Here is a 26,422-nt window from a genome sequence, read left to right as displayed (position 1 = left end):
TGAGGCGTATCCTATGTTAAGTATGGACGTCGGGCCAGCGTCGAATTTTCCGCCGAATAGGGCTGTGCGTAATTTACGTTCACGTCGAAAGCATTGACTATTTGCGGGTTAATTTGGAGCATGCGCACTGGGATACGTTCACGGACGGCGCATGCGCATAATTTACGTGGGGTCAGCCTTCATTACCATACAACACGCCCACATACGCTACGCTACGCCGCCTTAACTTAGGGCGCAGGTTCTTTCTGAATACAGAACCTGCCTCACCAAGTTACAGCGCAAATATACGCCAGGCTTTTTGAATCCGGCCCAGTGTCATTAACCACTTGACCACCGCCCCATGTCAAAAAGACGTCCTGTTTTTAAAGTTGAATATCTCGGTAACGGCAGCAGCTGCTGCCACAACCGAGATATTCATCTTTTCAGGGGGCGGTGGTGTACACGATAACGGCGGTCTCCGCGGCGGATTCGCCGCGAGATCGCCGTTATCAGTGGCGGGAGAGGGGGCCCCCCCCCTCCCGCCGCTCTCCCGCGCCCTCCGCCGCTTACCGGAGCCGTCGGTAGCGGCGGAGGGGATCGGATGTGTCCGGCAGCTGAGCGGGGACGGGACTGAAGGAGAAATCTCCTTCACCCGTCCTCATAGCTCTGCTGGGCGGAAGTGACGTCAAAACGTCAGTCCCGCCCAGCCTCTTAAAGAAACATTTTTTTTTTTGTCATTTGAAAAAAATGACATTTTTATTTTATTTTTATTTTTTTTGCATTTAATTCTAAATATGAGATCTGAGGTCTTTTTGACCCCAGATCTCATATTTAAGAGGACCTGTCATGCTTTTTTCTATTACAAGGGATGTTTACATTCCTTGTAATAGGAATAAAAGTGATCAATTTTTTTTTATTTCAGTGTAAAAAATTATAAAACTAAATAAAAATAAACAAAAAAAAATTTTTTTAAAGCGCCCCGTCCCGACGAGCTCGCGCACAGAAGCGAACGCATACGCGAGTAGCGCCCGCATATGAAAACGGTGTTCAAACAACACAAGTGAGGTATCGCCGCGATCGTTAGAGCGAGAGCAATAATTCTAGCCCTAGAGCTACTCTGTAGCTCAAAAAATGCAACCTGTAGAATTTTTTTAAACGTCGCCTATCGAGATTTTTAAGGGTAAAAGTTTGACGCCATGCCACGAGCGGGCGCAATTTTTAAGCGTGACATGTTGGGTATCATTTTACTCGGCGTAACATTATCTTTCACAATATATTAAAAAATTGGGCAAAATTTGTTGTCTTATTTTCTAATTCAAAAAAGTGATTTTTTTTCCAAAAAAAGTGCGCTTGTAAGACCGCTGCGCAAATACGGTGTGACAAAAAAGTATTGCAATGACTACCATTTTATTCTCTAGGGTGTTAGAAAAAAAATATATATAATGTTTGGGGGTTTTAAGTAATTTTCTAGCAAAAAAAAACTGTTTTAGTCTCGTAAACACCGAATCTGAAAAATTAGCCCGGTGGTAAAGAGGTTAAACAGCATTATCCTGTCTGTCCTTGACCATTTTACAAGTGATCCTGAGGATCAAGACTATATTTAATTCTCTTTTCATTTGTTGTATTTTTGCGGTAACACAATGTTTATTGTGTATTTTTATTGTTTCACAGACTAAACACAATCGAGTAATCTTCTGGCTCTCGAGATCCTCCTATTAGCACTAGTAGTGTGTCATTACTGTCAGGTATTGTACTTTAACAGGGCCGTGTTACCTGCATATATCATCTAGTTGCAATGGGGTATAGGTTGCAAATTGACAAACTCACACAGCACAGAGGTTATAATGCACTTACACGTCTCCCAGAACAAGGGTAATTAGACAATGGGATCCACTGTGGGCGGGCAGGGGCAATCATCAGTATTGTATATGATAATGCTGAACCCTAGCGAAGTCGTGGGTGTCGCGATTGTCAGGTTTATGGCGATTCAGAGTATCGTGAGCTCGCCTGTCACAACAAAGCTGGCGGCGTCGGGTACTCACCACTCCCAGTGACGCGATACATCGCGTCACAGGTACGCTCTGTGCATGCGTGAGCGGCAGTTACTTGGATGGGGAAAACACATCACCCACATCATCACTGCGCGCCCGCAGACACGTGATTGACGCTAACCACGTCACACATGCATGCCTAATCATCGCACCCACGAAATAAGACCCGCACGGCGACCATTAGCTGTTACAGGGTCAGCTGGGAGAGCCAAGCCAGATGCACAGCCGCCAAGAGGTAAATTTAACAATGTGGGGCAGATGTGGGATCACCTATACCTGCACTGACGTTACAATGCTCTTATGCATATTTAGCCTTAGCCTCCCCGGGCTTATCTATATACATGTACCATTTATAGATTCTTATCCTTAGAGGACTTCACGGATCTGCTTGTTCAGAAGCCTGAATGGGAATTTTAAAGGAAACCACTGTATGTATGTACACTTCAGTGGTTACCAGATATCTGATCAATTATTTTTGTTTGTTTTTCCTCTCTTTATGTTACAGCTGATAAGCCGACATCAGATACATCTCTGTGGTTTTTACTGCAGCACATTCATCTGTGAGCTTTTTTCTGTGCAACCTAGGATCCCAGCCATATAGGTTATTGCTCAACCATACATGCAAGTGCTTTTTAGTGATTATCTATAAGCCTTCATTACTCATTACAGGTCAATATTTGACCGGCTTGAATAGAAGTATAATGTTAAGAAGAACTAGAAAATGCATTTCCTGAGGAAAATGCGAGTGGGAATGCTGAATTGCTGAGCCCGCACCAAACCCATTCACCATAACCACTACACTATCTTTAGGACACACAGCTCCTTTCTCTATCTGCAAAGTAGAGAGCGTCCTGACTTCCTGGTTGCCCCTCCCCCCAGGTCAGTGAGGAGGAATATTGCACTGAGGTAGAAAGCTATTTATGGAAAGAAATACCATTACAAACGCCTTTTATTCACAGACCAAATACATGATTTAAGCCTTCAAACAAAACTTAATAAATCCACAACCGTACATGCGATCGATACAGCGACTACACCGTTTGAAACACAAGGCTTTTGTGAACGCATTGATATGAAATTTATGTTGATAAACTTAAAAATGTGGCCATGTCAGCGATTTAGAAAAGAGCGTGTTTGTGTGTTTTGCAGGAACATTTTTTAGATTTTTTAACATGAGAGTCAATGAGAAAAAATTTCAGGCTGTTGTCCTTTAGAAGCTCCAGGAACTAAAACTAAAATACATATCACAAAACTGATCACATTGCCTGAAACCAGACAACAATACCTACGTTTTGATATATAAATTGTGTATGACAAGTAGATCTTGTGGGCGTGAGAGCAATTTGTTTCCCCTTTTTTTAAAGATAACTTTTTTTTCAATCATCTCCACTCTAAAGGTCACATGACACACTCAATCCCTTCCATAGGATTACATTATAACCGATTACATTTTCTGAAAAAAAAAAAAAAAAAAAAAATCGCTAAACGTAAATTGCGTTTTCACAAAAACCGTAAAAGATATCAATCTGAAAAGCCATAGCCGGATAGCTGAATATTTTGCGACCGCTTTAAAGTTTGTTTGGTGTCTGTAAGTGAAAGTATGAAGGAGCTGAAACTTTTGGCACCGCGTGTGATTTGAAGCGGGAAAAAGGATGTTCTCATTGACTTCAATGTTAAAAAAAGTGTCTAAAAGCTTAATATTTTAAAAAGTATAAATAGTACAAAAAAAAACTTGAAGAAGTCCCATCGTTAGCTGAACGAGACGAACATTTTAATAGTTGAATGGTCTCAATAGCTGAAAGTATGCAGAAGTTACGCAGAGCCAAAAAACGTACGGAATAATAAGAATAACCAAAAAATGCATTTCCTGAGGAAAATGCGAGTGGGAATGCTGAATTGCTGAGCCCGCACCAAAGCCATTCACCATAACCACTACAGTATCTTTAGGACACACAGCTCCTTTCTCTATCTGCAAAGTAGAGAGTATCCTGACTTCCTGGTCGCCCCTCCCCCCTCAGGAGGTTTTCTCCCCCCCCCCCCAGGTCAGTGAGGAGGACTTCGCTGAGGTAAAGAAAGTCATTTAGGGAAAGAATTACCAATACAAACGCTTTTAATTCACATACCAAATACGTGAAATACGCCTTCAAACAAACCTTAATAAATCCACAACCGTACATGCGATCGATACAGCGACTTCACCGTTTGAAAGACACGGCCCTTGTGAACGCATCGATATGAAATTTATGTTGATAAACTTAAAAATGTGGCCATGTCAGCGATTTAAAAGAGTGTCTTTGTGCGTTTTGCTGGGAATTTTTTTTAGACGTTTTAACATGAGAGTCAATGGGAGAGGTTTTGTCGCTCTTGTCCTTTAGAAGCTCCACGAACTAAAAATAAAATGCGTATCACAAAACCGATCACATTGCCTGAAACCAGACAACAATACCTACGTTTTGATATACACAATTTATATGACAAGTAGATCTTGTGGGCGTGAGAGCAATTTGTTTCCCCTTTTTTTAAAGATAGTTTTCTTTTTCAATGATCTGTGCTGTAAAGGTCACATGACACACTCTAAATCCCCTCCATAGGATTACATTATAACCGATTACATTTTCTGAAAATATCACTAAACGTAAATTGCGTTTTCACAAAAACCGTAAAAGATATCAATCTGAAAAGTCATAGCCGGATAGCTGAATATTTTGCGACCGCTTTAAAGTTTGTTTGGTGTCTGTAAGTGAAATTATGAAGGAGCTGAAACTTTTGGCACCGCGTGTGATTTGAAGCGGGGAAAAAGGATGTTCTCATTGACTTCAATGTTAAAAAAAAGTGTCTAAAAGCTTAATATTTTAAAAAGTATAAATAGTACAAAAAAACTTGAAGAAGTCCCATCGTTAGCTGAACGAGACGAACATTTTAATAGTTGAATGGTCTCAATAGCTGAAAGTATGCAGAAGTTACGCAGAGCCAAAAAACGTACGGAATAAAGGATAAGAATAAAAAGAACTAGACAATGCATTTCCTGAGGAAAATGCGAGTGGGAATGCTGAATTGCTGAGCCCGCACAAAAGCCATTCACCATAACCACTACAGTATCTTTAGGACATACAAGCAGTGTTCCTTCAGTACTTATAAAGCCTAATATCACACAGTTCCTTTCTCTATCTGCAATATAGAGAGTGTCCTGACTTGCCTGGTCGCCCCTCCCCCCTCAAGAGGCTTTCTCCACATGAGGTGGGGGAGGAGGACTGCACTGAGGTAAGGAAAGCTGTTTAGGGAATCAAAATACCATTAGAAACGCTTTCATCCACACACAAAATCAGTTATCGAAGCCTTCAAACAAAACGTAATAAATCCACAACCGTACATGCGATCGATACAGCGACTTCACCGTTTGAAACACAAGGCTTTTGTGAACAAATCGGTATAAAATTTATGTTGATAAACTTAAAAATGTGGGCATGTCAGCGATTTATAAAAGAGCGTCTTTGTGTGTTTTGCAGAAACATTTTAAAGTCTTTTTAACATGAGTGTCAATGAGAGTTTATTTGTCCCTCTTGTCCTTTAGAAGCTCCTGGAACTAAAAATAAAATACGTATCACAAAACTGATAACATTGCCTGAAACCAGACAAACATACCTACGTTTTGATATATAAATTGTGTATGACAAGTAGATCTTGTGGGCGTGAGAGCAATTTGTTTCCCCTTTTTTTTAAGATAACTTTTTTTTCAATCATCTCCACTCTAAAGGTCACATGACACACTCTAAATCCCTTCCATAGGATTACATTATAACCGATTACATTTTCTGAAAAACAAAAATCGCTAAACGTAAATTGCGTTTTCACAAAAAACGTAAAAGATATCAATCTGAAAAGTCATAGCCGGATACCTGAATATTTTGTGACCGCTTTAAAGTTTGTTTGGTGTCTGTAAGTGAAAGTATGAAGGAGCTGAAACTTTTGGCAGGGCATGTGATTTCAAAGGGAAAAAAGGATGTTCTCATTGACTTCAATGTTAAAAAAAAAGTGTCTAAAAGCTTAATATTTTAAAAAGTATAAATTAGTACAAAAAAAACTTGAAGAAGTCCCATCGTTAGCTGAACGAGACGAACATTTTAATAGTTGAATGGTCTCAATAGCTGAAAGTATGCAGAAGTTACGCAGAGCCAAAAAACGTACGGCATAATAAAAAAACGAATATCAATACTGGGAATGCTTATTAAGCATTCCCACTAATAATAAAAAACGAATATCAATACTGGGAATGCTTATTAAAGCATTCCCACTAATTAAGAATAATAAAAAACGAATATCAATACTGGGAATGCTTATTAAAGCATTCCCACTAAATATACATTTTTGAGCAGTATTAGCACTATATATACACATTGCCCTTTACATGCATGTTTGAAGCTTAAACCATGCTTTTCCTGATAGGATCAATATTGGATATTGACATACGAGAGACGTGTGACGTGCTTCTGGCCCAGTATGCCACAATAGTGCCCCCCCGCCGCTCAAGGAGGGGTACATCCTAGCTACTTGGGAGGATTCCCGAATACTTGGAGGTACTAGACTTTGTGAGACAGTATCTCTCTTTTTTCTCCATTATGTAATTGTACTGTATATTAAATTTACATATTATATATATACACACACACACATACATACATACACACATACCCACCATAGGCGTGCGTGCGGGGGGGTGCCAGGTGTGCCTGGGCACACCCTAATAATCCCATGCACCAGTGCCATTTAGTGTTCAGAAGTGTGGGGGGCACATGAACCATGAGGCCTCACCCCTGTCTCTTCCTTTCCCTCTACCCCTCTCTCCCCCCATATGTTTCACCCCCTCCCTCTCTCTCTACACCCTCTCTCACCCCACTTCTTACCCATCTCTCTCTCCCCCCTACCCCTCTCTTAACCCACTTTTTTTCCCCCCCCCCCCCCCCACTTACTGTGGCACTGCCATAAGATGTAATATGTATTGATACTGTTAAAAATGTTTTAGTACATTTCAAAATGTTTGTTTACAATTCAAAAGAATGTGTGTGTGTGTGTAATAATTATATATATATATATATATATATATATATATATATAAATAAACACACAAACATATACATATACACACACACACATACCCGCGTGTGTTTGAGTTTTGGGGTGCACACCCTAATGCAATAAGCTGCGCACACCTATGATACACACACATACATACATACATACATATCTAGCTGTGAAGTAAGTCTTTTCACCTACTGTTGTATGTATTGATGAATTCTTTGAATCTTTTTGTATTTATTGTAGATTCGTTTATGTCAGTGTGTCCCTGAAGAAGCCTTAAATTAGGCGAAACATGCAGGACTGCTAGCATGGGACATACAAGGAAATTGTGCACTTTGTTGTAATCCCTTTTTTAAACAAATTTCTATATTATATATTTATAAATAAAAATCAACTGTTTTAACAGTAAAATTGTGACTTCTCTTGATCCTTGTCTGGACAAAGTTATAATAAGAATAATTGAATATTTCAATATGCACCCTGAAAATCCCATACCATACCCCAGGTGCGGGTGTTTGTACATTTCTTTCTCTATAGGGATATAGGTGCATTTGAACAAATTACTATATTAGTGCATGTTCTATATTCTATTTACCAGTCCCATCCTCTGTACAGAGCTGCTGGTAGGTTTAATTCTGTGTTGGCTGCAGCACAGTGATAAAGACCATTACAGCAGTTCAACAGGACAGGTTCCACTCAGAACAGGCCTCGTCATGGTTGACCAAAAGGAGTTGAGTGCATGTGCTCAGCCTCATATCCAGAGGTTGTCTTTGGGAAAATAGACGTATGAGTGCTGCCAGTATTGCTGCAGAGGTTGAAGGGGGGGGGGGGGGGTGTCAGCCTGTCAGTGCTCAGACCATATGCCACACACTGCATCAAATTGGTCTGCATGGCTGTCGTCCCAGAAGAAAGCCTCTTCTAAAAGATGATGCACAAGAAAGCTCCCAAACAGTTTGCGGACGATGAGCAGACCGAGGACATGATTACTGGAACCATGTCCTGTGCTCTGATGAGACCAAGATAATCTTCTTTGGTTCAGATGGTGTCAAGTGTGTGGCAGCAACCAGGTGAGGAGTACAAAGTCAAGTGTGTCTTGCCTACAGTCAAGCATGGTGGTGGGAGTGGTGTTAAGGTCTGGGGCTGCATGAATGCTGCCGAATACAGGGCAATCTAAAGCCTCGTACACACGATTGGATTTTCGTCAGACAAATCCGTGGATTTTTGTCAGATGGGCACTGGCCATTATCTTGTTCTGCTTACAGACGGCAGAACATTTTCAGCCAACATACATCAAACTACGTGTTTTTTCAGCTCTTTAGCGCCACCCTTTGAGCAGGTTTGAGAAATTTCTGTTGTCTGATGTTTAGCATTGGTTTGGAGCATGCGTGTTTGTACTTTGGATTTTAGTTTGACGGATTTGTGTACACACGATCGGATAATCCGATGAAACACTTTGTTGTCGGACATTTTGAGAGCATGCACAGCCAACATTTGTTAAATCGGAAATTCCGCCAACAATTGTCCGATGGAGCATACAGACGGTCGGATTATCTGACAAAACACGTCCATCGAACAATTGTTGTTGGAATATCCGATCGTGTGTACGGGCCTTTAGAACAAAACCTGTTAGACTCTGCAAAAGACTTGAGAATGTTGCGGAGGTTCACCTTACAGCAGAACAACCCTAAACATACAGCCAAAGCTACAATGAAATGGTTTAGATCAGGGGTCTCCAAACTGCAGACGCTGGGACATCCTTTCCGGCCCGCAGCTTCTCACACTCACTGCAGGGACTGGTCTCTAAACTTTGTTGGGTTGTGGGACTTTTGCTGCATACACCACTCCCCCCCATGCACTGTACAGAGCAAGTCCTGCAACCTGACAAAGCCCACCCCTCCTGGCACCGTACTGTGCCATTGGTTGCTAGGACCGCCTAGCAACCAATGAAGTACTTCGTTGGAGTCCTCCTGTTAGGACGTCTTTTACACAGGGTGCCCATGTAACAGCAGGAACGGAGCTGGGAGGTACAGCAGGTATGCACTGAAGCTAGTGATTGCTTGCTAGCCATTTCAAATGTACTAGGGGGGGCAGCTTAGCGACCTGGGGAAGCTTAGGCCTGCAGAAGGCTGCAAAGCCGCGGCCTCAATTACCAGCCGGTGCAGCCCAACGCGATCGTGCGGTGTGGAGGTGTACGGAGACATAGGATACCCCATCCTGTGTCTCCGTGCGCTCCCACCTGCCGCGCCGGCCGGAAAATTGAGGCCACGGCTGTCACACACAGGGGAGCCCACTTACTTTAATGAGCTGTCCCTAGGCGCGTTTATCACAGAAAAGAAGCTCAAGGACCACATTTTTGCCCCGAGCCTGGCGTGTTTTTCTATGCATGACAATCACAACAGCATCGCACTGTGCTTGGGCTGCCATCAACAATGAATGGCACCCAGTCATTGTGCGTCTTGTTTTGATTTGATTTCAGTGTGATTTGGAAACAGGCAGAATTGCCCTAATTCTGTTCATGATTCCAAATTGCTGAATGTGAACAAGGCTTAAGGCCCCTTTCACACGTGCGGACCGTATGTCCGCTTTTTCATCCATCCGTTTGCGGATGAAAAAGGGACATACATTGGTCCCTATGTGATTGCGGTTGTCAGCGGATGAACATCCGATGACACCCGTAATCGTCGGCCTCCGCAAACATCCGATTTTGCAGACGGAAGAAAAACTTACGTTAGATCCACCGGTAACGGTATTTCTACGAGCCTTCCAGGACGGCACACCAGAGAGAGATGAGGGCTCCTCCCACAGGAAACACAATCAATTGACAAGTTTGTTATAAGTCCCCACCCACCCCCTTGCTCCTCAGTATTTATTAAAGTAATCTTGAACTGGTTCACAAGGGGCACCCCCATAGGTACTTACCATCTAGCATATAGCTTACCTTTTTCCCCTTTTTTCACATAGGGTGGGTAGTAGGCCTGCCGTCCTGGAAGGCTCGTAGAAATACCGTTACCGGTAGATCTAACGTAAGTTTTCTCCTAACGCCTTCCAGGACGGCACACCAGAGAAGATATTAAAGAACCTCAGGCCTACCTCAGGGTGGGACCACAGCTTGGAGGACCTTCCGACCGAAAGCCAGGTCTTGCTGTGACAACAACTCTACACGGTAGTGCTTCAAGAAGGTGTGATGACTTGACCAGGTAGCCGCACTACGGATTTGGTCCCAGGAGGCACCTGCTTTCTCAGCCCAGGATGTCGCCAGAGATCTGGTTGACTGAGCTTTGATATTAAGTGGAGCTGGTTCTCCTGAGCACTGATAAGCCTCTGAGATAGCTTCTCTAATCCATTTTGAGACTGATGGCTTTGAGGCCTGCAGTCCCTTCCTGGCTCCAGCATAGAGAATTAGGAGATGGTTAGATTTCCTAAAACTTTTAGTTCTCTCTAGATAATTAAGAAGACATCTTCTTACATCCAAACAGTGAAACTTAAATTCCTTCTCGTTCTTTGGTTCTGAACAAAAAGGACGGCAATATCATTTCTTGCGTCCTGTTGGGTAAGGATGCTACTTTAGGTAGGTATAGGGGATCTGCCCTTAGAGTGACCCTATCTGGTTGTACCCTAAGGAAAGGCTCTTTCATGGACAGAGCTTGCAGATCTCCCACCCTCCTAGCTGTAGTAATAGCTAACAGAAAGGCTAATTTTAAAGTAAGAAACCTAAAGGAAACTTTCTCTAAAGGTTCAAAAGGGGGCATAGATGACTCTAATACCCTAGTAAGGTCCCAGGGCGGACAGATACCTCCAAGGACGGGGGACATCCTTTCCCTAGCTAATAAGAATCTCTTAACTAGGTCGTCCTTAGCTAATCTTTTGTCCAGGTAAACGGAGAGGGCTGCTACCTGTACCCGAAGGGTGCTAACCTTAAGCCCGGCGTCTGCTCCATCCTGGAGAAAATCCAGGATAACCGGAACCGACTGGGAAGACACTTGTCTTTCTCTACTCCTGGTCTGGAAGGTTTTCCATACTTTTAAGTAGATTTTCCTGGTGATCGGCTTTCTACTTGTAAGGAGAGTATTTATCACCTTTTCTGAACAACCTTTTTGTTTCAGGATCTGGCGCTCACTAACCAGGCTGTTAGTTGAAAAAATTCTGGTCTTGGGTGAAAAACTGGACCCTGCCTGAGGAGATCTACTCTGGCTGGCAGTTTCAGAGGTTCTGCTACTGACATGAATCTCAGATTCGCAAACCACGCCCTCCTTGGCCACCATGGGGCAATAAGGAGGACCTGACCGGGGGACCTGCTGATTTTTTGGAGTACCCGCGGAATTAGCGCCAGGGGTGGGAAGGCGTATGCCAGTCTGAAGTGCCAATTTTGGGACAACGCATCCAGGCCCTCGGAATCCCGTTCTACGGAGATTGAGAAATACCTGTTCACTTTCCTGTTCTTCCGGTTTGCGAACAGGTCTATGTCTGGTTCGCCAAACTGAAGAACTAGGGCCTGAAAGACTTCGGGATTCAGTTCCCATTCTCCCTGTCTTATCTGTTGGCGACTGAGGAAGTCCGCTTCTATGTTGTCTGTCCCCTTTATATGTATGGCTGAGATGGAGATGACCTTTTTCTCTGCCCAGCCCAGAATTTCCATGGTTAGTTCCAATAAGGGGCCGGATCTGGTACCGCCTTGGTGGTTCAGGTAGGCTACTACTGTAGCGTTGTCTGAGCTCACCTGGACCTCTCTGTCCTTGACATCTTGTTGGAAAGCCTTCAGGGCTTCTCCCACTGCTCTGAGCTCCCTGAAATTGGAAGATTGGCGAGCTAGTAGGTAGCTCCATCTTCCCTGGGCTTTTTTCCCCCCCAAGTGGGCACCCCACCCCCATGTGCTGGCATCCGTAGTTAATTTTACCGGATCCCATTGGGCCCAAGGTCGACCTTCCCTTAAGTTTTGGTGACTGGTCCACCATTCTAGGGACGACAGGACCTGAGGGGTGAGTAGAATCTCCTGATCCAGGGATTCCTTCTTTCTGTCCCAGGAGGACAGAAAGAAAAAATGAAGTGTCCTGGCATGTAACTGGGACCAGACTACCGCTGGTATGGCTGCCGACATTAACCCTAGGACTCTCATAACTGACCTCCTGGGAAGTCTGGGGAATTTTACCAGATTCCCTGCTGCTGACGCCAATTTTTTTATTTTTTCCTCTGGCAGGAAAAGCGTCTGAAGCCTGAAGCCTATAGTGTAGCCCAGGAATATTTTTACCTGTTCTGGTATGAGGGAGGACTTCTCTAGATTGATAATCCAACCCAAGCTTTTTAATACCTCCATAACTTTGTTGGTATCCCTCTGAACCTGTGATTCTGTCTGACCGGAGATCAGCAGATCGTCCAGGTACGGTATAAGGCATACCCCTTGTAGATGTAGGAAAGCTATTGCTTCTGCCAGTATCTTTGTAAAGATTCTGGGACTGGAGGTTAGGCCGAAGGGCAGTGCCCTGAACTGCCAATGGCGGATTTCCTTCCCTACCACGACCGCAAACCTCAAAAGCGCCTGATGGTCCACGTGAATTGGTACGTGCAAGTAGTCGTCCTTCAGGTCTATGGTTGTCATGAAGGCTCCCTTCATGAGGTTCTTTCTTACTGAGTAAATACTCTCCATGGAAAACCTTTTTAGTTCAAAAATTTGTTTAGTTTTCTCAGGTTTACTATCAGGCGGAATTTTCCTGATGGTTTCTGAACCACAAACACGTGGGAATAGAACCCCCGGTATTGCTGTTCCACTGGCACTGGTATTATTACTAGCTGCTCTGCCAGCTCCTGAATCCCTTCCAAGAGGGCCTTTCTTTTTAGGGTATCCTTGGGGAGCTGCGTGAGGGTGATCATAGGGGGGGGGGGGTAATAAATTCCAGGCGGAACCCGTCCTTTATAATTTTGCGTATGTAGGGACTGTCTGAAATGCTTTCCCACTGTTGTACAAACTGGGACAGCCCCCCCCCCCCCCCCCCACTTTGACCTCGGCGTCACTTGGTTTGTTTAGCGTCAGTTTTGGCAGGGGGAAAGAGCAAGTTATTCTTTTTGTTCCCTTTGCCATAAAACCAGCGCCTGTTGGGTTCTTTTTTATACTTCTGTTTGTTTTGCCCCTGGGGGCCTCGAAAGGTTTTTTTAAAACCTTCTTTTTTAGGTTTCACAGGAAATTTCTTTCCCTTCTCTGAAGACCTAGCCAGGACATCATCCAATCCTTGGCCAAACAGGAGTGAACCCTGGAAAGGGAGTCCACACAGTTTTCCCTTTGATGTGACGTCCCCTTCCCAAGCCTTAACCCAGATAGCCCGCCTGGCTGAGTTGATCAAGGCCGCTGTCTTGGCTGAAGCTTTAGCAGTCTCCAGAGCTGCATCTGCTAGGTACGCGACAGCTTTCCCTATCAAAGATAGAGACCCCAGGATTTCCTCAGATTCCGTAAACTGGGCAACTGTTCTGCCAGTTTCTCTACCCAGAGGTCTGCATTCCTGGCTACACAGGTAGCAGCTAAGGCCGGGGCCATAGAAGCTGTGTTAGCCTCCCAGGCTTTTCTTAGGAGTGATTCGGCCCTACGATCCATTAAGTCCTTAATACTGCCAGCATCTTCAAATGAAAGGTCTGACAGTTTTGTGACTTGAGATAGGGCCGCATCCAGTTTGGGGAGTTTGAAGAAGACTTCCCCAACAGACTGGTGGAACGGGTACTTCCGCTTCCAGGTATTCTGTGTGGTCAGTCTCCTTTCTGGACTTTTCCATTCTTGTAAGATTATTTCTTTTAGTGATTGGTGAAGAGGAAAGACTCTATCCTGTGTTTCACTGAGCCCCCTATACACCTTATCCTGTGCAAAGGTCGTTCTGGGAACCTCTGGAATCTCTTCAGTGGCATAAATTGCCTGAAGGAGACTGTCCACATCCTCTGCTGAGAAGAGGAACCTTTTCAATTTCCCTTCCTCCTGAGACACAACTGAGTCTCTATCTTCCTCACCCTCTGAGCTGTGTCTAGTGACCTGGCTCATAATCTCACTTTCCTCTTCTTCCTGATCACGGAAAAAGATTTGGGAGGGTAGGAAAGGGGTACTGGGTCCTGCAAGGAGACTTCCTTGGGAGGACAAACCCTCTTTAGGGACAGGTTCTTCCGTATTAGGGGTCGTGGCTGCCTGCATAGCCGTCTCCCTAAAAATTCTAACCGTAGCCAACATTTCGGACTGCATTGATAAGAGAAAATTTTTCATCATGGCAGCCGCTTCTTTCCCAGCCAGCTGGTTAATACACTTGTGGCAGAAGGGTTTGGTGTGGGATTTTGGGAGTTTATCTTTACAGTTTCCGCACTTTTTAGAGGAACTGTAACTAGCTGAGGCTGAGGATTGAGCAGAGGCCCCCTGGGTTTCACCGGGAGATTCTGTCAGAGAGGAAACATAATAAAACAGTAATGTTATTCCCTCCCGCTCGGAGCTGCTGGCTGTACTGGGGAGAAAAGAGAGAGAGAACGAGGAAGGCAGCCGACCAGCTGTATCCTGAAGTTCAGGAACTCTCACTCTCCTCTTTTCTCCCTTTCCAGGGGGGACTGTACTCACCGACCCCCGATCTGGATTTGGTTGCCGCAGCGCTTGTCTTCCCGTCCTCTTCCATCATGAGGAGGTTGACTGGGTCCTTGGCTTGTCGGTACCTGCTGTAGGGTTTATCCGCCGCCGACCCCCGCCGCTCTCTACGCCGAAGCGTCACTTCCAGGTTGCTGTGTAGGAAACGCCCACTCTCCGGTGACGCGCTTCCTGTTCCTCTCAGAGCGAGGCCTGGAGCGCAATGCTCCTTTGCAACCCCCCCGGGAAGGAGAGATCAGCACCGTGGCGGCGTTTTTGCAGAGGGACGATTGCTTTTTCACCATAGCTCAGAGCGCCCATGCACACCTTTGTGGCGACCTGTGAGCAGCCGAAGCCTACAGGTTAGTTCAGCTCTCCCCGGCCTCCCTAAACCTGCCTCAACAGGGGTACCCTTCGACCTCACCGTCTCCAGGTAACAGAAAAAAACAAACGTGTCGCTGTGTTCGGGAAGAAACACAATCAATACTGAGGAGCAAGGGGGTGGGTGGGGACTTATAACAAACTTGTCAATTGATTGTGTTTCCTATGGGAGGAGCCCTCATCTCTCTCTGGTGTGCCGTCCTGGAAGGCGTTAGGAGAAATCCTATTTTTTCTTCCGTCTGCAGAGCGGATCAGATGAACACGGACATACGGTCCGTGTTCATCCGGTCCCCCCATAGGGGAGAGCGGAGAAAAGACAGGGCGGTCCCTGCACAGTGTGCAGAGACCGCCCTGTCATCCGCCGGCTCAGCGGGGATATACGGAGCGATCCCCGATGAGCTTACGGACATACGGAGGCGGATCATTATTGATCCTCCCCCATGTGAAAGGGGACTAACTGCTTAGAAATTGTTAGTGAAGTCTGTTTAAACCTTTTAGTCCAGGGGTGTCAAACTGACGGCCCTCCAGCTGTTGCAAAACTACAAGTCCCATGAGGCATTGCAAGGCTAACAGTTACAAGCATGACTCCCACAGGCAGAGGCATGATGGGACTTGTAGTTTCGGAACAGCTGGAGGGCCGCCAGTTTGACACCCCTGTTTTAGTCTAACACTACCCAATCCCCAGACCTACAAAGATGTCTGCTTTACTACTTCATCCAGATTGCAGACACCCCAAAAACAGGAAAGGTGTTAGCAAGTAAAATAAAGGAAAAAAAAAAAACACACAAATGCAGCCACCACATCGAATGATTGGCAAGCTCACATTTTTGTTTTTGGCTAACACCCCTTTAAAATTAGGTGTTAATTATATACATGTATGTGCACAGTATTTTCTTACAAGTGTTCACACACAAAAAAAAAAAAAAAAACACCTTCAGTCTTAAAAGGAAATTGGACCTGAAAACTTTACTAAAAGAAAAATTTGATTACTTACTCATGCATTCGGTTATCCTGTATGTGCCGATGCAACGATATCTGGTCACTCAAATAAATATTAATAGCATATTTATCTATGCTATCATCCTGCAGCTTTTTTTCTGCCGGACTCAGAGACAAATGTGCAGCTTTTCCCCATTCTCCTGGAAAATTTGAATTTGGTGGAGGTTTAATGTAAACTGGACGACTCAGGTCCTCAATTTTTTCCTTGGTACCAACAAAGTCTCTTTCCCATCGTCTGTTAGTGGAAGTGTTTTCTTGCGTCGAGTTGGAATAAGAAACAGAAAGTTCTATCACCATATATGTAAACATGAATATGCCAAATAGCACTAGTGTCTTCACAAATAGAGGCCATCTTCTTAGACGGATCCTCATTGCATGAGTCTTCAGGTCTTGTCAAAACCAAATCACCACAAATCGCATGTCTGAAAAAAATAAAGAAGAGGATACAGTTTAATCTTCAGACATTCTTTTAAAATATAAAAAAGGAAAATTATTTAGTGTCAGAAATATTTAAAGATTCTTTACAGCCATTAGGCCACACACACACACACACACTGGGTGTTTACCCTGTGAGCACTAAATTCCAGTGTTTTCATGCTCCCTGGAGGTGAAGGTGCAACGCCAGCCCTGTGACAAGCTAAAATATGCTGCGGGTGGAGCCTGTACTGAGCGGTACTTGCATTCAGTGTACATTTGGGGACATACAGTATGCCCCGAATGCACAGGACCTTTAACCACTTAAGACCCAGAGCAAAATGCAGGTAAAAGGACCAGGCCCCTTTTTGCGATTCGGCACTGCGTCGCTTTAACTGACAATTGCGAGCGACGTGGCTCCCAAACAAAGTTGGCATCCTTTTTTTCCCACAAATAGAGCTTTCTTTTGGTGGCATTTGATCACCTCTGCGTTTATTTTTTGCGCTATAAACAAAAATAGAGCGACAATTTTGAAAAAAAAATGCAATATTTTTTACTTGTTGCTATAATAAAATATCCCCCAAAAATATATATAAAAAACGATTTTTTTCCTCAGTTTAGGCCAATACGTATTCTTCTACCTATTTTTGGTATAAAAAAAAACAAAAAAAAACGCAATAAGCGTTTATCGATTGGTTTGCGCAAAATTTATAGCGCTTACAAAATAGGGCATAGTATTATTGCATTTTTATTTTTTTACTACTAATGGCAGCGATCTTTTTCGTGACTGCGACATTATGGCGGACAGATCGGACAATTTTTACACATTTTTGGGACCAATGTCATTTTCACAGCAAAAAATGCATTAAAAATGCATTGTTTACTGTGAAAACGACAATTGCAGTTTGGGAGTTAACCACAAGGGGGCGCTGAAGGGGTTAAGTGTGACCTCATCTGTGTTTCTAACTGTAGGGGGGTGTGGCTGTAGGTCTGACATCATTGATTGTGTGTCCCTATATTAGGGAACACACAATCGATGATGGCGCCACAGTGAAGAACGGGGAAGCTGTGTTTTCACACAGCTCTCCTGTGATGGAAGTACTAAAATTCCTATTTTGTGTTATGAATAGAGCTACTCAAATAGTAGAGCTAAAAAAGTTAGGAGCCAGAAAACGCGCCCCGTCCTGACGAGCTTGCGCGCAGAAGCGAACACATACGTGAGCAGCGCCCGCATATGTAAACGGTGTTCAAACCACACATGTGAGGTATCAATACGTAATTTTGAAGCGTGACATGTTAGGTATCAATTTACTCGGCGTAACATTATCTTTCATAATATTAAAAAAAAATGGGGATAACTTTACTGTTGTCTATTTTTTTAATTAAAAAAAACATGTAATTTTTTCCCAAAAAAAGTGCGCTTGCAAGACCGCTGCGCAAATACAGCGTGACAGAAAGTATTGCAACGATCGCCATTTTATTCTCTAGGGTGTTAGGATAAAATATATATAATGTTTGGGGGTTCTAATTAGAGGGAAGAAGATGGCAGTGAAAATAGTGAAAAATTACATTAGAATTGCTGTTTAACTTGTAATGCTTAACTTGTAATACCAACGGCCACCACCAGATGGCGCCAGCCTTCCAAGCCAAGTCGCCAGGACCCTATTTCTAGTCGCCATGGCGACCGGGATTTGTCGAGCCCTGTTTAAGAGCATTAACTGTTGGAGGAGTGGATAACTGTGGACAATTGGGGGGTCTGTGGGATAGCCGGAAGAGAAGAGACTAAAGGGGACAACAGTTGATGTAAGAAAATAATCCCTCATACTGTAGTATAGTCCCCGATTTGTCTCATTGCTACACAAGGACTAAAAAGGAACAAAAAGAAAATGAGGGGACGAATCGGGGAGAGGTGCTGCTGTTAACCTGCCTAGAATGAGTGCTAGTCCAGGATCCATTAGAAAATACATGTCATATGAGGGGGAAAAAGACAGCCCGGGAATAAGACCGGTCTTAGAAAACAACAAGAGGAAATAGACCCCCATTCATTGATAAATTAAGAGATTGAAGAGGAAGAGGGTATGGAAACCCGACAGCAAAAAAACAAAAACAAACAAGCACTCACAAAAAGGAGACATGGCAGAAATGTTGGCAAGAATGGAAACAAGGCTGGAAACCTCAATAAAGGGAGAGATAGCAACTCTACGTCAAGACATGAACCACATGCTCAAAAGGATTGAGGAAACAGAATACAGGCTGGATAATTATGAAGCTGAAATAAAAGGATTAAAAAGGAACAGATAGAAGGGATGTATAGAGATCAAAGGCATATGATTAATAAAATCGAAGACCAAGAAAACAGGAACAGAAGGAAAAATATTAGGATCCGAGAATTTCCGGAGAAGCAAGAAAAAAAAAAAAATGAGGATCTACAAGATAAAATGGACAAAATATTTGGTCATATGCTGGGAATAATAGATGTAGAATTGTTTTTTTTTTTAATCGAACGGATTCACAGAATTAGAAAACCTGCTGAAATAGCAGGAGATGCCCCAAGAGACGTCACAGCAAGATTCCACAATTTCCAAGAAAGGGAACAAATAAGCCCTTGAGGCAGAACAGAGGGAGGAAGAGGAGGACTTCCTCACCTCTCAAGGCCCCCTTTATCCAGACAGTGTTCCTGCTTGCCCTCCTATCATGGAGGAGGAGGAGGAGGATTGTGTCAGCATGGAGGTGGAGCCTAGCACTCAGCATCAGCAGCAGTCTTCAAGGGATCAATTACAGTCCCAAGGAACCCATGGACTTGTACGTGGCTGGGATCCTGTCGTCCTCAGTGACCCAGAGGACTCCGCACCAAATGCCTCAGCAAACCTACGTTGTATGGCCTCCCTGATCCTGCAAAGCCTGCGGAAAGATCCTTGTATTCGTGCTATCAAGGAGAGGGATCATTACTGGCTGGCAACTCTCCTTGATCCACGTTACAAGAATAAGGTTGCGGACCTTATGTTGCCGACGCAGAGGGAGCAGGAGATGAAACATCTTCAGGAGGCCTTGCAGAATGGTCTGTGCAACGCGTTCCCAGAGACTGGGGGGGTTACAAAACCCAGGTCCTGGACAACGTGTTGCTGAGGCTTCGGTCAATTACAGAAGGAGTGGTGGAGAAGGTGGCCATCTGACCGATACGTTCAGACAATTTTTTAGTCCGCAGCCCCAAGGTATGACCGGTTCCAGCAACCATCACTAGCGTCTGTTTTACATGGTGCGGGAATACCTTGGGGCAAGATCAGACTTGGACACCTTTCCCACCGAAAATCCTCTGGCTTACTGGGTCTTGAGGATGGATCACTGGCCAGAGCTTGCACAGTACGCAATTGAGCTACTGGCTTGTCCTGCATCCAGCGTTCTTTCAGAATGCACATTCAGTGCTGCTGGAGGCTTTGTAACCGATCACAGGGTGCGCCTCTCCACTGACTCGGTCGATCGACTGACCTTCATAAAAATGAATCCGGCTTGGATCACCACCAGCTACCAAGCACCTGATGCTGATGTAACTGAATATTTTTTTTTGAAATGTCAGATCCCTTCAAGACTGCCTATGCTGATGCGGAGAGACTATCCTTTTCAGCTTGTAAGATTGTTTTTGGTTCTGGGCACCGCCACCAGTGGCTAAGGCCCAATTTTTCTGCCCCTGTTAAACAGGGGCGTGCAATTACAATTTTTGATGCAATACTTTGCAGCGGGCTCATTCCTGCGCTCCAACTAGAGTATCCTTGAGGGGTTGCAGTGTTGTGGCACCAGCACCACCAACAAAGGCCCAATTTTTCAGCCCCTGTTGAACAGGGGCATGCAATCACATTTCTTGATCTAATATTTCACAGCAGGGCCCATTCCTGTGCCCACCAAGAGTAACTGTGAGGGCTTACAGAGTTGTGGCACCAGCACCAAAGGCCCAATTTTTCTACCACTGTTCAACAATGGCATTTAATTATAATTCTTGATATAATAGTTCACACAGCAGGGCGTTCCAGCGCCCACCAAGACTAACTGCGAGGGCTTACAGTGTTGTGGCAACACCAACACCTAGGGCCCAAATTTCTGCAGAGTATATACGGCAGGCCCCTACTTTCAAACATCCAACTTACAAACGACTCCTACTTGCAAACGGAAGGAGACAACAGCAAGTGAGAGGAAATCTACCCCTAGGAAGGGAAATTCTCTTATGTAAGAGGTGTCTCCTGTCCACTGATGCTTTATCACCAATCCTTGTTTCACTAAAAAAAAAAAAAAAATTCAAAACATCATTTGTCATTGGGACAGAAAGTGAATTGCAATATTCTGAACAGATGCACACAGACAGCAAAACAAATGTTTACAGGGGTGATAACCCTTCTCCATGTTTTCAGAAAAGCTTAAAAATAGATTTTATGGCTGGAGCTACACTTTAAAAAAGTACCAGTTCAAAATGACAATAAGATTCTACTTAACAACAAACCTACAGTGCCTGTCTTGCTTGCACCGCCTGTATAATGCTGTTCAAAGTATATAGGGCCAAAGGAGCTTGTAATGACCTGGGGGGGGAGTGGGGGGAAACCCATGCTATTTTTCTCAATGATTTTCATCCATATTGCAGGGACCAGACATTACATTAAAGCCGCAAGCAGTTTTAAATTACTTATTTCTTATAGTAATCTCCTTTTGTGCAGGGACAGTTCTAAACACGTGCCACCTCACAGGCATACTATAGACACCCAGCAGGTACGATATTTAAAGGAATTTTTCATTTTTTCACTTTAAGCATCATTAAAATCACTGCTCCAGAAAAAAAACTACAGTTTTTCAAACTTTTTTTTCCCATTGATACATGTTCCCTGGGGCAAGACCCGGGTTCTCAAACCCGTTTTCCAAAAATAACTTGCATATTAGGCTTTAAAATGAGCACTTTTGAATTCGAACGTTCGAGTCCCATTAACGTCAATGAGGTTCTAAATGTTCGGTCCGTTCGAAGGTTCTGGTGCGAACCGAACAGGGGGGGGGGGTGTTCGGCTCATCCCTATTAAGGATGAGCTCCAGCGTGTTTGCATGGTACACGTGCAGAGCCCGCCAGAAAGTCTGCATGGCGCTGCGCTAATCACAGCCAGGGAGACATTTGCCGATCTCTGCAGCCGAGCATCGGGACAATGTCTCCCTGGCTGTGATTAGCGCATCGCCATGCAGACTTCCTGGCGAACACGCTGGAGCTCATCCTTAATCCCTATATGTTAGTACAGAGCTTGCGAGAGCTGATCAGGACAGTTCATCCGATCTTATTTGATCAGACATGCACGGAAAAAAATATTTCGTACAATGCCAGATTGTACAATTTTTGTTTAGGCTCGGTTCACACTGCAACGATGCAGGAACCCTGCGAATCCACTGCAGGTTCCCGCATCGCATGTCTCCAGGCAGCCGTTCACACTGCCCTATGCAAACTGCTGGGAATGTCAATTGAAAGTTAATGACACCCCCAAATCAGTTTGCATATTGCAGTGCGAAGTTCACAACCAATGCAATCCAATTCTGCTGCGGACCAAAAAAAGGGTCCTGTGCAAGTTTGGTCCAAATTCAGCCATGCTATCTGTATGCTGCAATCACATTGCACAGTGAATGTATGTGATTAGCACTGCAGTGCAAATCACATACAACGTTGGACATTGCACCAGTGGGATTTGTATTCTATTGTACGAGAATTTTCGTGACTTTAGTCAACTCTTCAGATTCGATCAGAGATTAGCATGCAAAAAAACAAAAAAAAACAATGGTCCGATAATCTCAATTAGGTAGATTCAGGTACGAGTGCTTAAAGATGCGGTGGCGTAGCTTAGCCTGTTTAGGCTACGCCGCCGTAAATTAGCTAGGCTAGTAATGATTCTCAATATACTTGCCTGCTAATATGCGGCGGCGTAGCCTAAAGCGGGCGGGCGTAAAGGCGCCGAATTCAAATGTGTTGGAGGGGGGCGTGTTTCATGGTAATGAGGCTTGACCTCACGTTTTTTTTTTCAAGTGCGCATGCGCCGGGCGCCTACATTTCCCAGTGTGCATTGCAGCTACGTACACCGCACGGGCCTATTGATTTCGACGTGGACGTAAACGGCGTAAATCCCGATTCGGGGATGACTTACGCAAACCGCGTAAAAAATTTGAATCTCGCGGCGGGAACGGCGGCCATACTTTAACATTATTATTCCACCTAATGGGTGGAATAACTTTAGGCCTGCTAATGCCTTACGGAAACTATGTAAATCGACTGCGGCGGCTGGGCGTACGTTCGTGAATCGGCGTATAAACTCATTTACATATTCTACGCCGGCCGCAATGGAAGCGCCACCTAGCGGCCATCAAAAATATTGCAACCTAAGATAGGACGGCGCACTGGACGCAGGTTGTCCGCTTTCTGCATGACAATATGGGATCCCCTGTGGTACTTGACCCTAAGCTGTGTATTTTGGGGCTGTTGCCTGACATAGAGGTGGATAAATATCACACAATTTTCATATCTGAAACATTATTTTTAGCTCGTAAAGTAATTGCCCAGAGATGGATGCAGGATTTGCCCCCCACTCTACGGATGTGGAAAAAGGCTGTTAATGACACTTTACCATTTAAGAAACTGATCTATACACACAGGGGCTCCACACAGAAGTATTCCAAGGTTTGGGACAGATGGCTAGAGGATGGAGAAACGTGTGTCTGATTGTGCCATATCTGGGGATTGTTCCATATTAAAATGCTCCTCTGTCCTCTTGAACATGTGAATGTAGGACCCGTGGTATCTAAGTAACCAAAGAATGAGCATGCATTTCACCTTTTGACACTGTATTTTTATTGTCAAATGTATTTGACCTGTCTTGTAATATGTGCCTTAACCACTTCCATACAGGGCAGTTATACACACTTCCATACTGGGCCTATTCCGGCACTTCTCTCCTACATGTACAAATCATATTTTTTTTGCTAGAAAATTATGCAGAACCCCCAAACATTATATATGTTTTTTTTAGAAGACCCTAGGGAATAAAACGACGGTCATTGAAACATTTTATCTTGCACGCTATTTGCGCAATAATTTTTTAAACGCCTTTTTTTTGGAAAAAAATGGTTTCATGAATTAAAAAAATAACAAAACAGTAAAGTTAGCCCAATTTTTTTGTATAATGTGAAAGATTATGTTACACCAAGTAAATAGATACCTAACATGTCACTCTTTAAAATTGCGCACACTCATGGAATGGCGCCAAACTTCGGTACTTAAAAATCTCCATAGGCAACGCTTTGAATTTTTTTACAGGTTACCAGTTTAGATTTACAGAGGAGATCTAGTGCTAGAATTGTTGCTGGCACTCTAACGCACGCGGCGATACCTCACATATGTGGTTTAAACGGCGTTTACATATGTCGGCGGGACTTGCGTGTGCGTTCGCTTCTGCGCGCGAGCTACCGGGGACAGGGGCGTTAAAAAAAAATTTTTTATTTTTTTTTATTTTTTTACATATTTATTTCTTTTTTTTTACACTTTTTTTTTTATTTTTATTTTTTTATTATCACTTTTATTCCTATTACAAGGAATGTAAACATCCCTTGTAATAGGAATGTGTGTGACAGGTCCTCTTTATGGAGAGATGCAGGGTCAATAAGACCCTGCATCTCTCCTCCAGGCTGGAAACCATGAGATCGGTGAAAAAAAATTCACAGATCTCATGCGTACCGTTGCTTAGCAGCCGCAATCGCGGCTTTGTTTACTTACGGGGACCCGGGCGTGACGTCATCACATCGCGCCCGGGTCCTCCGACGGTCATAGAGATGACTGGTGACCATCTGGTCACCAGTCACCTCTATGCTTCCTGCGTACGCCGGACGATTCTTTCTCCGGGCCTCCGATGGCACGGGAGAGCCCGGAGAAGCACCGGATGGCGGGGGGGGGGGGGGGGGGGGGGTGTCCCCTCCCGCCGCCTGTAAGAACGATCTAACAGCGGAATCGCCGCTATGATCGTTCTTACGTTGTGCAGAATCGCCGGCAAAAGAGATAGATATCTGGATGATGCCTCTAGCTGCAGGCATCATTCAGATATCCCCCTTCAAAGTCCAGGACGTCACATGACGTCCACCCGGATCGAGGAGGGGTTCCTGCCGCCGTCATTTCACAATGACGCGGTATGGAAGTGGTTAAATAAATAAAGTTGGTTTTTCCAAGTAAAAAAAAAAAAGATAGGACGGCGCAAGCCGTCCTATCTTAGATATATTTAAGCGTATCTCTGTTTGAGCATACGCTTAAACATAGGTCGGCGTAGATTCTGAGTTAGGTCGGCTTATCTACTGATAAGCCGGCCTAACTCTTACTGAATCTACCTAATAGTGTGCAACAGGCATAAGGCTCTACACACGAATAATCGGGAAAACATTTTCACAAGATTTATGCACAGCGTGTACTTTTCGTATAAATATTCCCAAAAGGGACAAAACTCCAAAAATATTCCCGTACAGGAACAGAACGAATGATTTTCGTTTAATGTGTACCGTTTTCGTACAAGAAAAGAAATCTGAAAAAAAAGTCTTCGTTGTTTCACAGCAAATCGAAACCGATGAATGAAAATTCTCGTATGACAAAGGCTTTTTTTGTTGTGGTTTCTGATCATACGCATGATCAGAAACAATAAACAGCAACAACAACAAAAAAAAGCCTTTTTCATACGAGAATTTTCATTCATCGGTTCCGATTTGCTGTAAAACAACGAAGAAAATCTGACAATCGTTCACCCAATTTTCTTATAGGGTGTACCCCACTTAATTTGTACAATAGGTACAAAATCAGAGTTTACTACCACGTTAAACTTTTTTTTTTTTATCTCCATTCCATAATGATCTTTGAAAAAAGTTTCTATTAATTCTATATATCAGATTTTAGGGTGCTCAAAGTTTGGGGTTCTGAGGATAGAAGGCATTCAGCCGATAAGCACATCTGCTTTTTCACCCCAACTAAGTAACATTATTAGGATTAATAAAGGAGCCCTCTTTCCCCAAGTTTTATCACATCATCAAATATATCCATATATCAGCATCAGGGGTAGAAATGCTATCTGTGCTGAACATACAATATCTGATTTTACTAAATCAGAAGTCCAGTGAAACATTTCCTCCTGAGCTGCGGTGTACAAACCTATAAACTGAGTCCACAAGTCCCCTTTATAGGATGAACTTTGCACTCATAGAAGGCACATTTCATGAGTGAAGTGCAGGTTCCTATGTACAGATAACATCCCCCCTTCATTCCCCATAGCACTGACACAATTCCAGCCTAATGACATCAGGGAAGCGGACTGGTGACTCGTAGAACGATCGTAGGTACTCACAGTATAAAGTGCTGTCCAGGAACACATCCCAGCCGTGTATAGGATGGCGCTGCAGCTTCCTGTGTGTAGTTCTCGGGGAGGAGGAGGTGCCCTGATCGCCGCTTCCTTTCACTTTCTCGGAGCCCTCATGACTTCTCCGTTCTGGCCCCACCCCTTTTCTCTCTTCTCTGAGCGGCGCCCTCCCCTTACTCCTCTCTCTTCTGATCATGTGTCAGACGGAGAGGTTAGACCTTTGGACAGAAAATCAGGCCAAACCAGTATTTCTTGTGCGACAATGGATCTAGGTTATCGTCTTGTCTCCAGCCCGGCGGCAGAGTGGCCTTGTGATCACGTCTACAGGCTGTGTTGTTGTATTCCTCCAACAGCCAGCTGACATTTATTTTATGGGGAAACGTTAGATTCACTTGTCAGTATGTTTACTGCTTGTGATACCCAGACGGACATATTAACCACTTGACCTCCGGAAGATTTAACCCTCTTCATGACCAGGTCATTTTTGCTGTAAGGCAATGCGTTACTTTTAGCTGACAATTGCAATGCAATGCTGCACCCAAATGATATTTGTG

General features: G+C 44.1%; 1 protein-coding gene across 2 annotated transcripts in view; it reads right to left on the bottom strand.

Annotated features, from left to right (window-relative positions):
• LOC120940524 (polypeptide N-acetylgalactosaminyltransferase 4-like) overlaps positions 1-25,997 on the bottom strand; it is a 401,853-nt gene extending 375,856 nt beyond the window's left edge. The window contains exons 1-2 of one of the 2 annotated variants that reach the window (XM_040353444.1): positions 25,857-25,997; positions 16,058-16,484 (exon numbers count right to left, since the gene is read on the bottom strand). In XM_040353444.1, coding sequence (XP_040209378.1) covers positions 16,058-16,434 — 377 coding nt within the window. In that variant the 5' untranslated portion in view covers positions 16,435-16,484; positions 25,857-25,997. The remainder of the gene's footprint in view (positions 1-16,057; positions 16,485-25,856) is intronic. The other variant, XM_040353443.1, reaches the window with a different exon arrangement.
• Between the last annotated feature and the right edge of the window lie 425 nt (positions 25,998-26,422).

Source organism: Rana temporaria, chromosome 5 (genome assembly GCF_905171775.1).
Source record: "Rana temporaria chromosome 5, aRanTem1.1, whole genome shotgun sequence".
NCBI classification, from domain to species: domain Eukaryota; kingdom Metazoa; phylum Chordata; class Amphibia; order Anura; family Ranidae; genus Rana; species Rana temporaria.
This window is presented reverse-complemented; position numbering and strand designations above follow the sequence as displayed.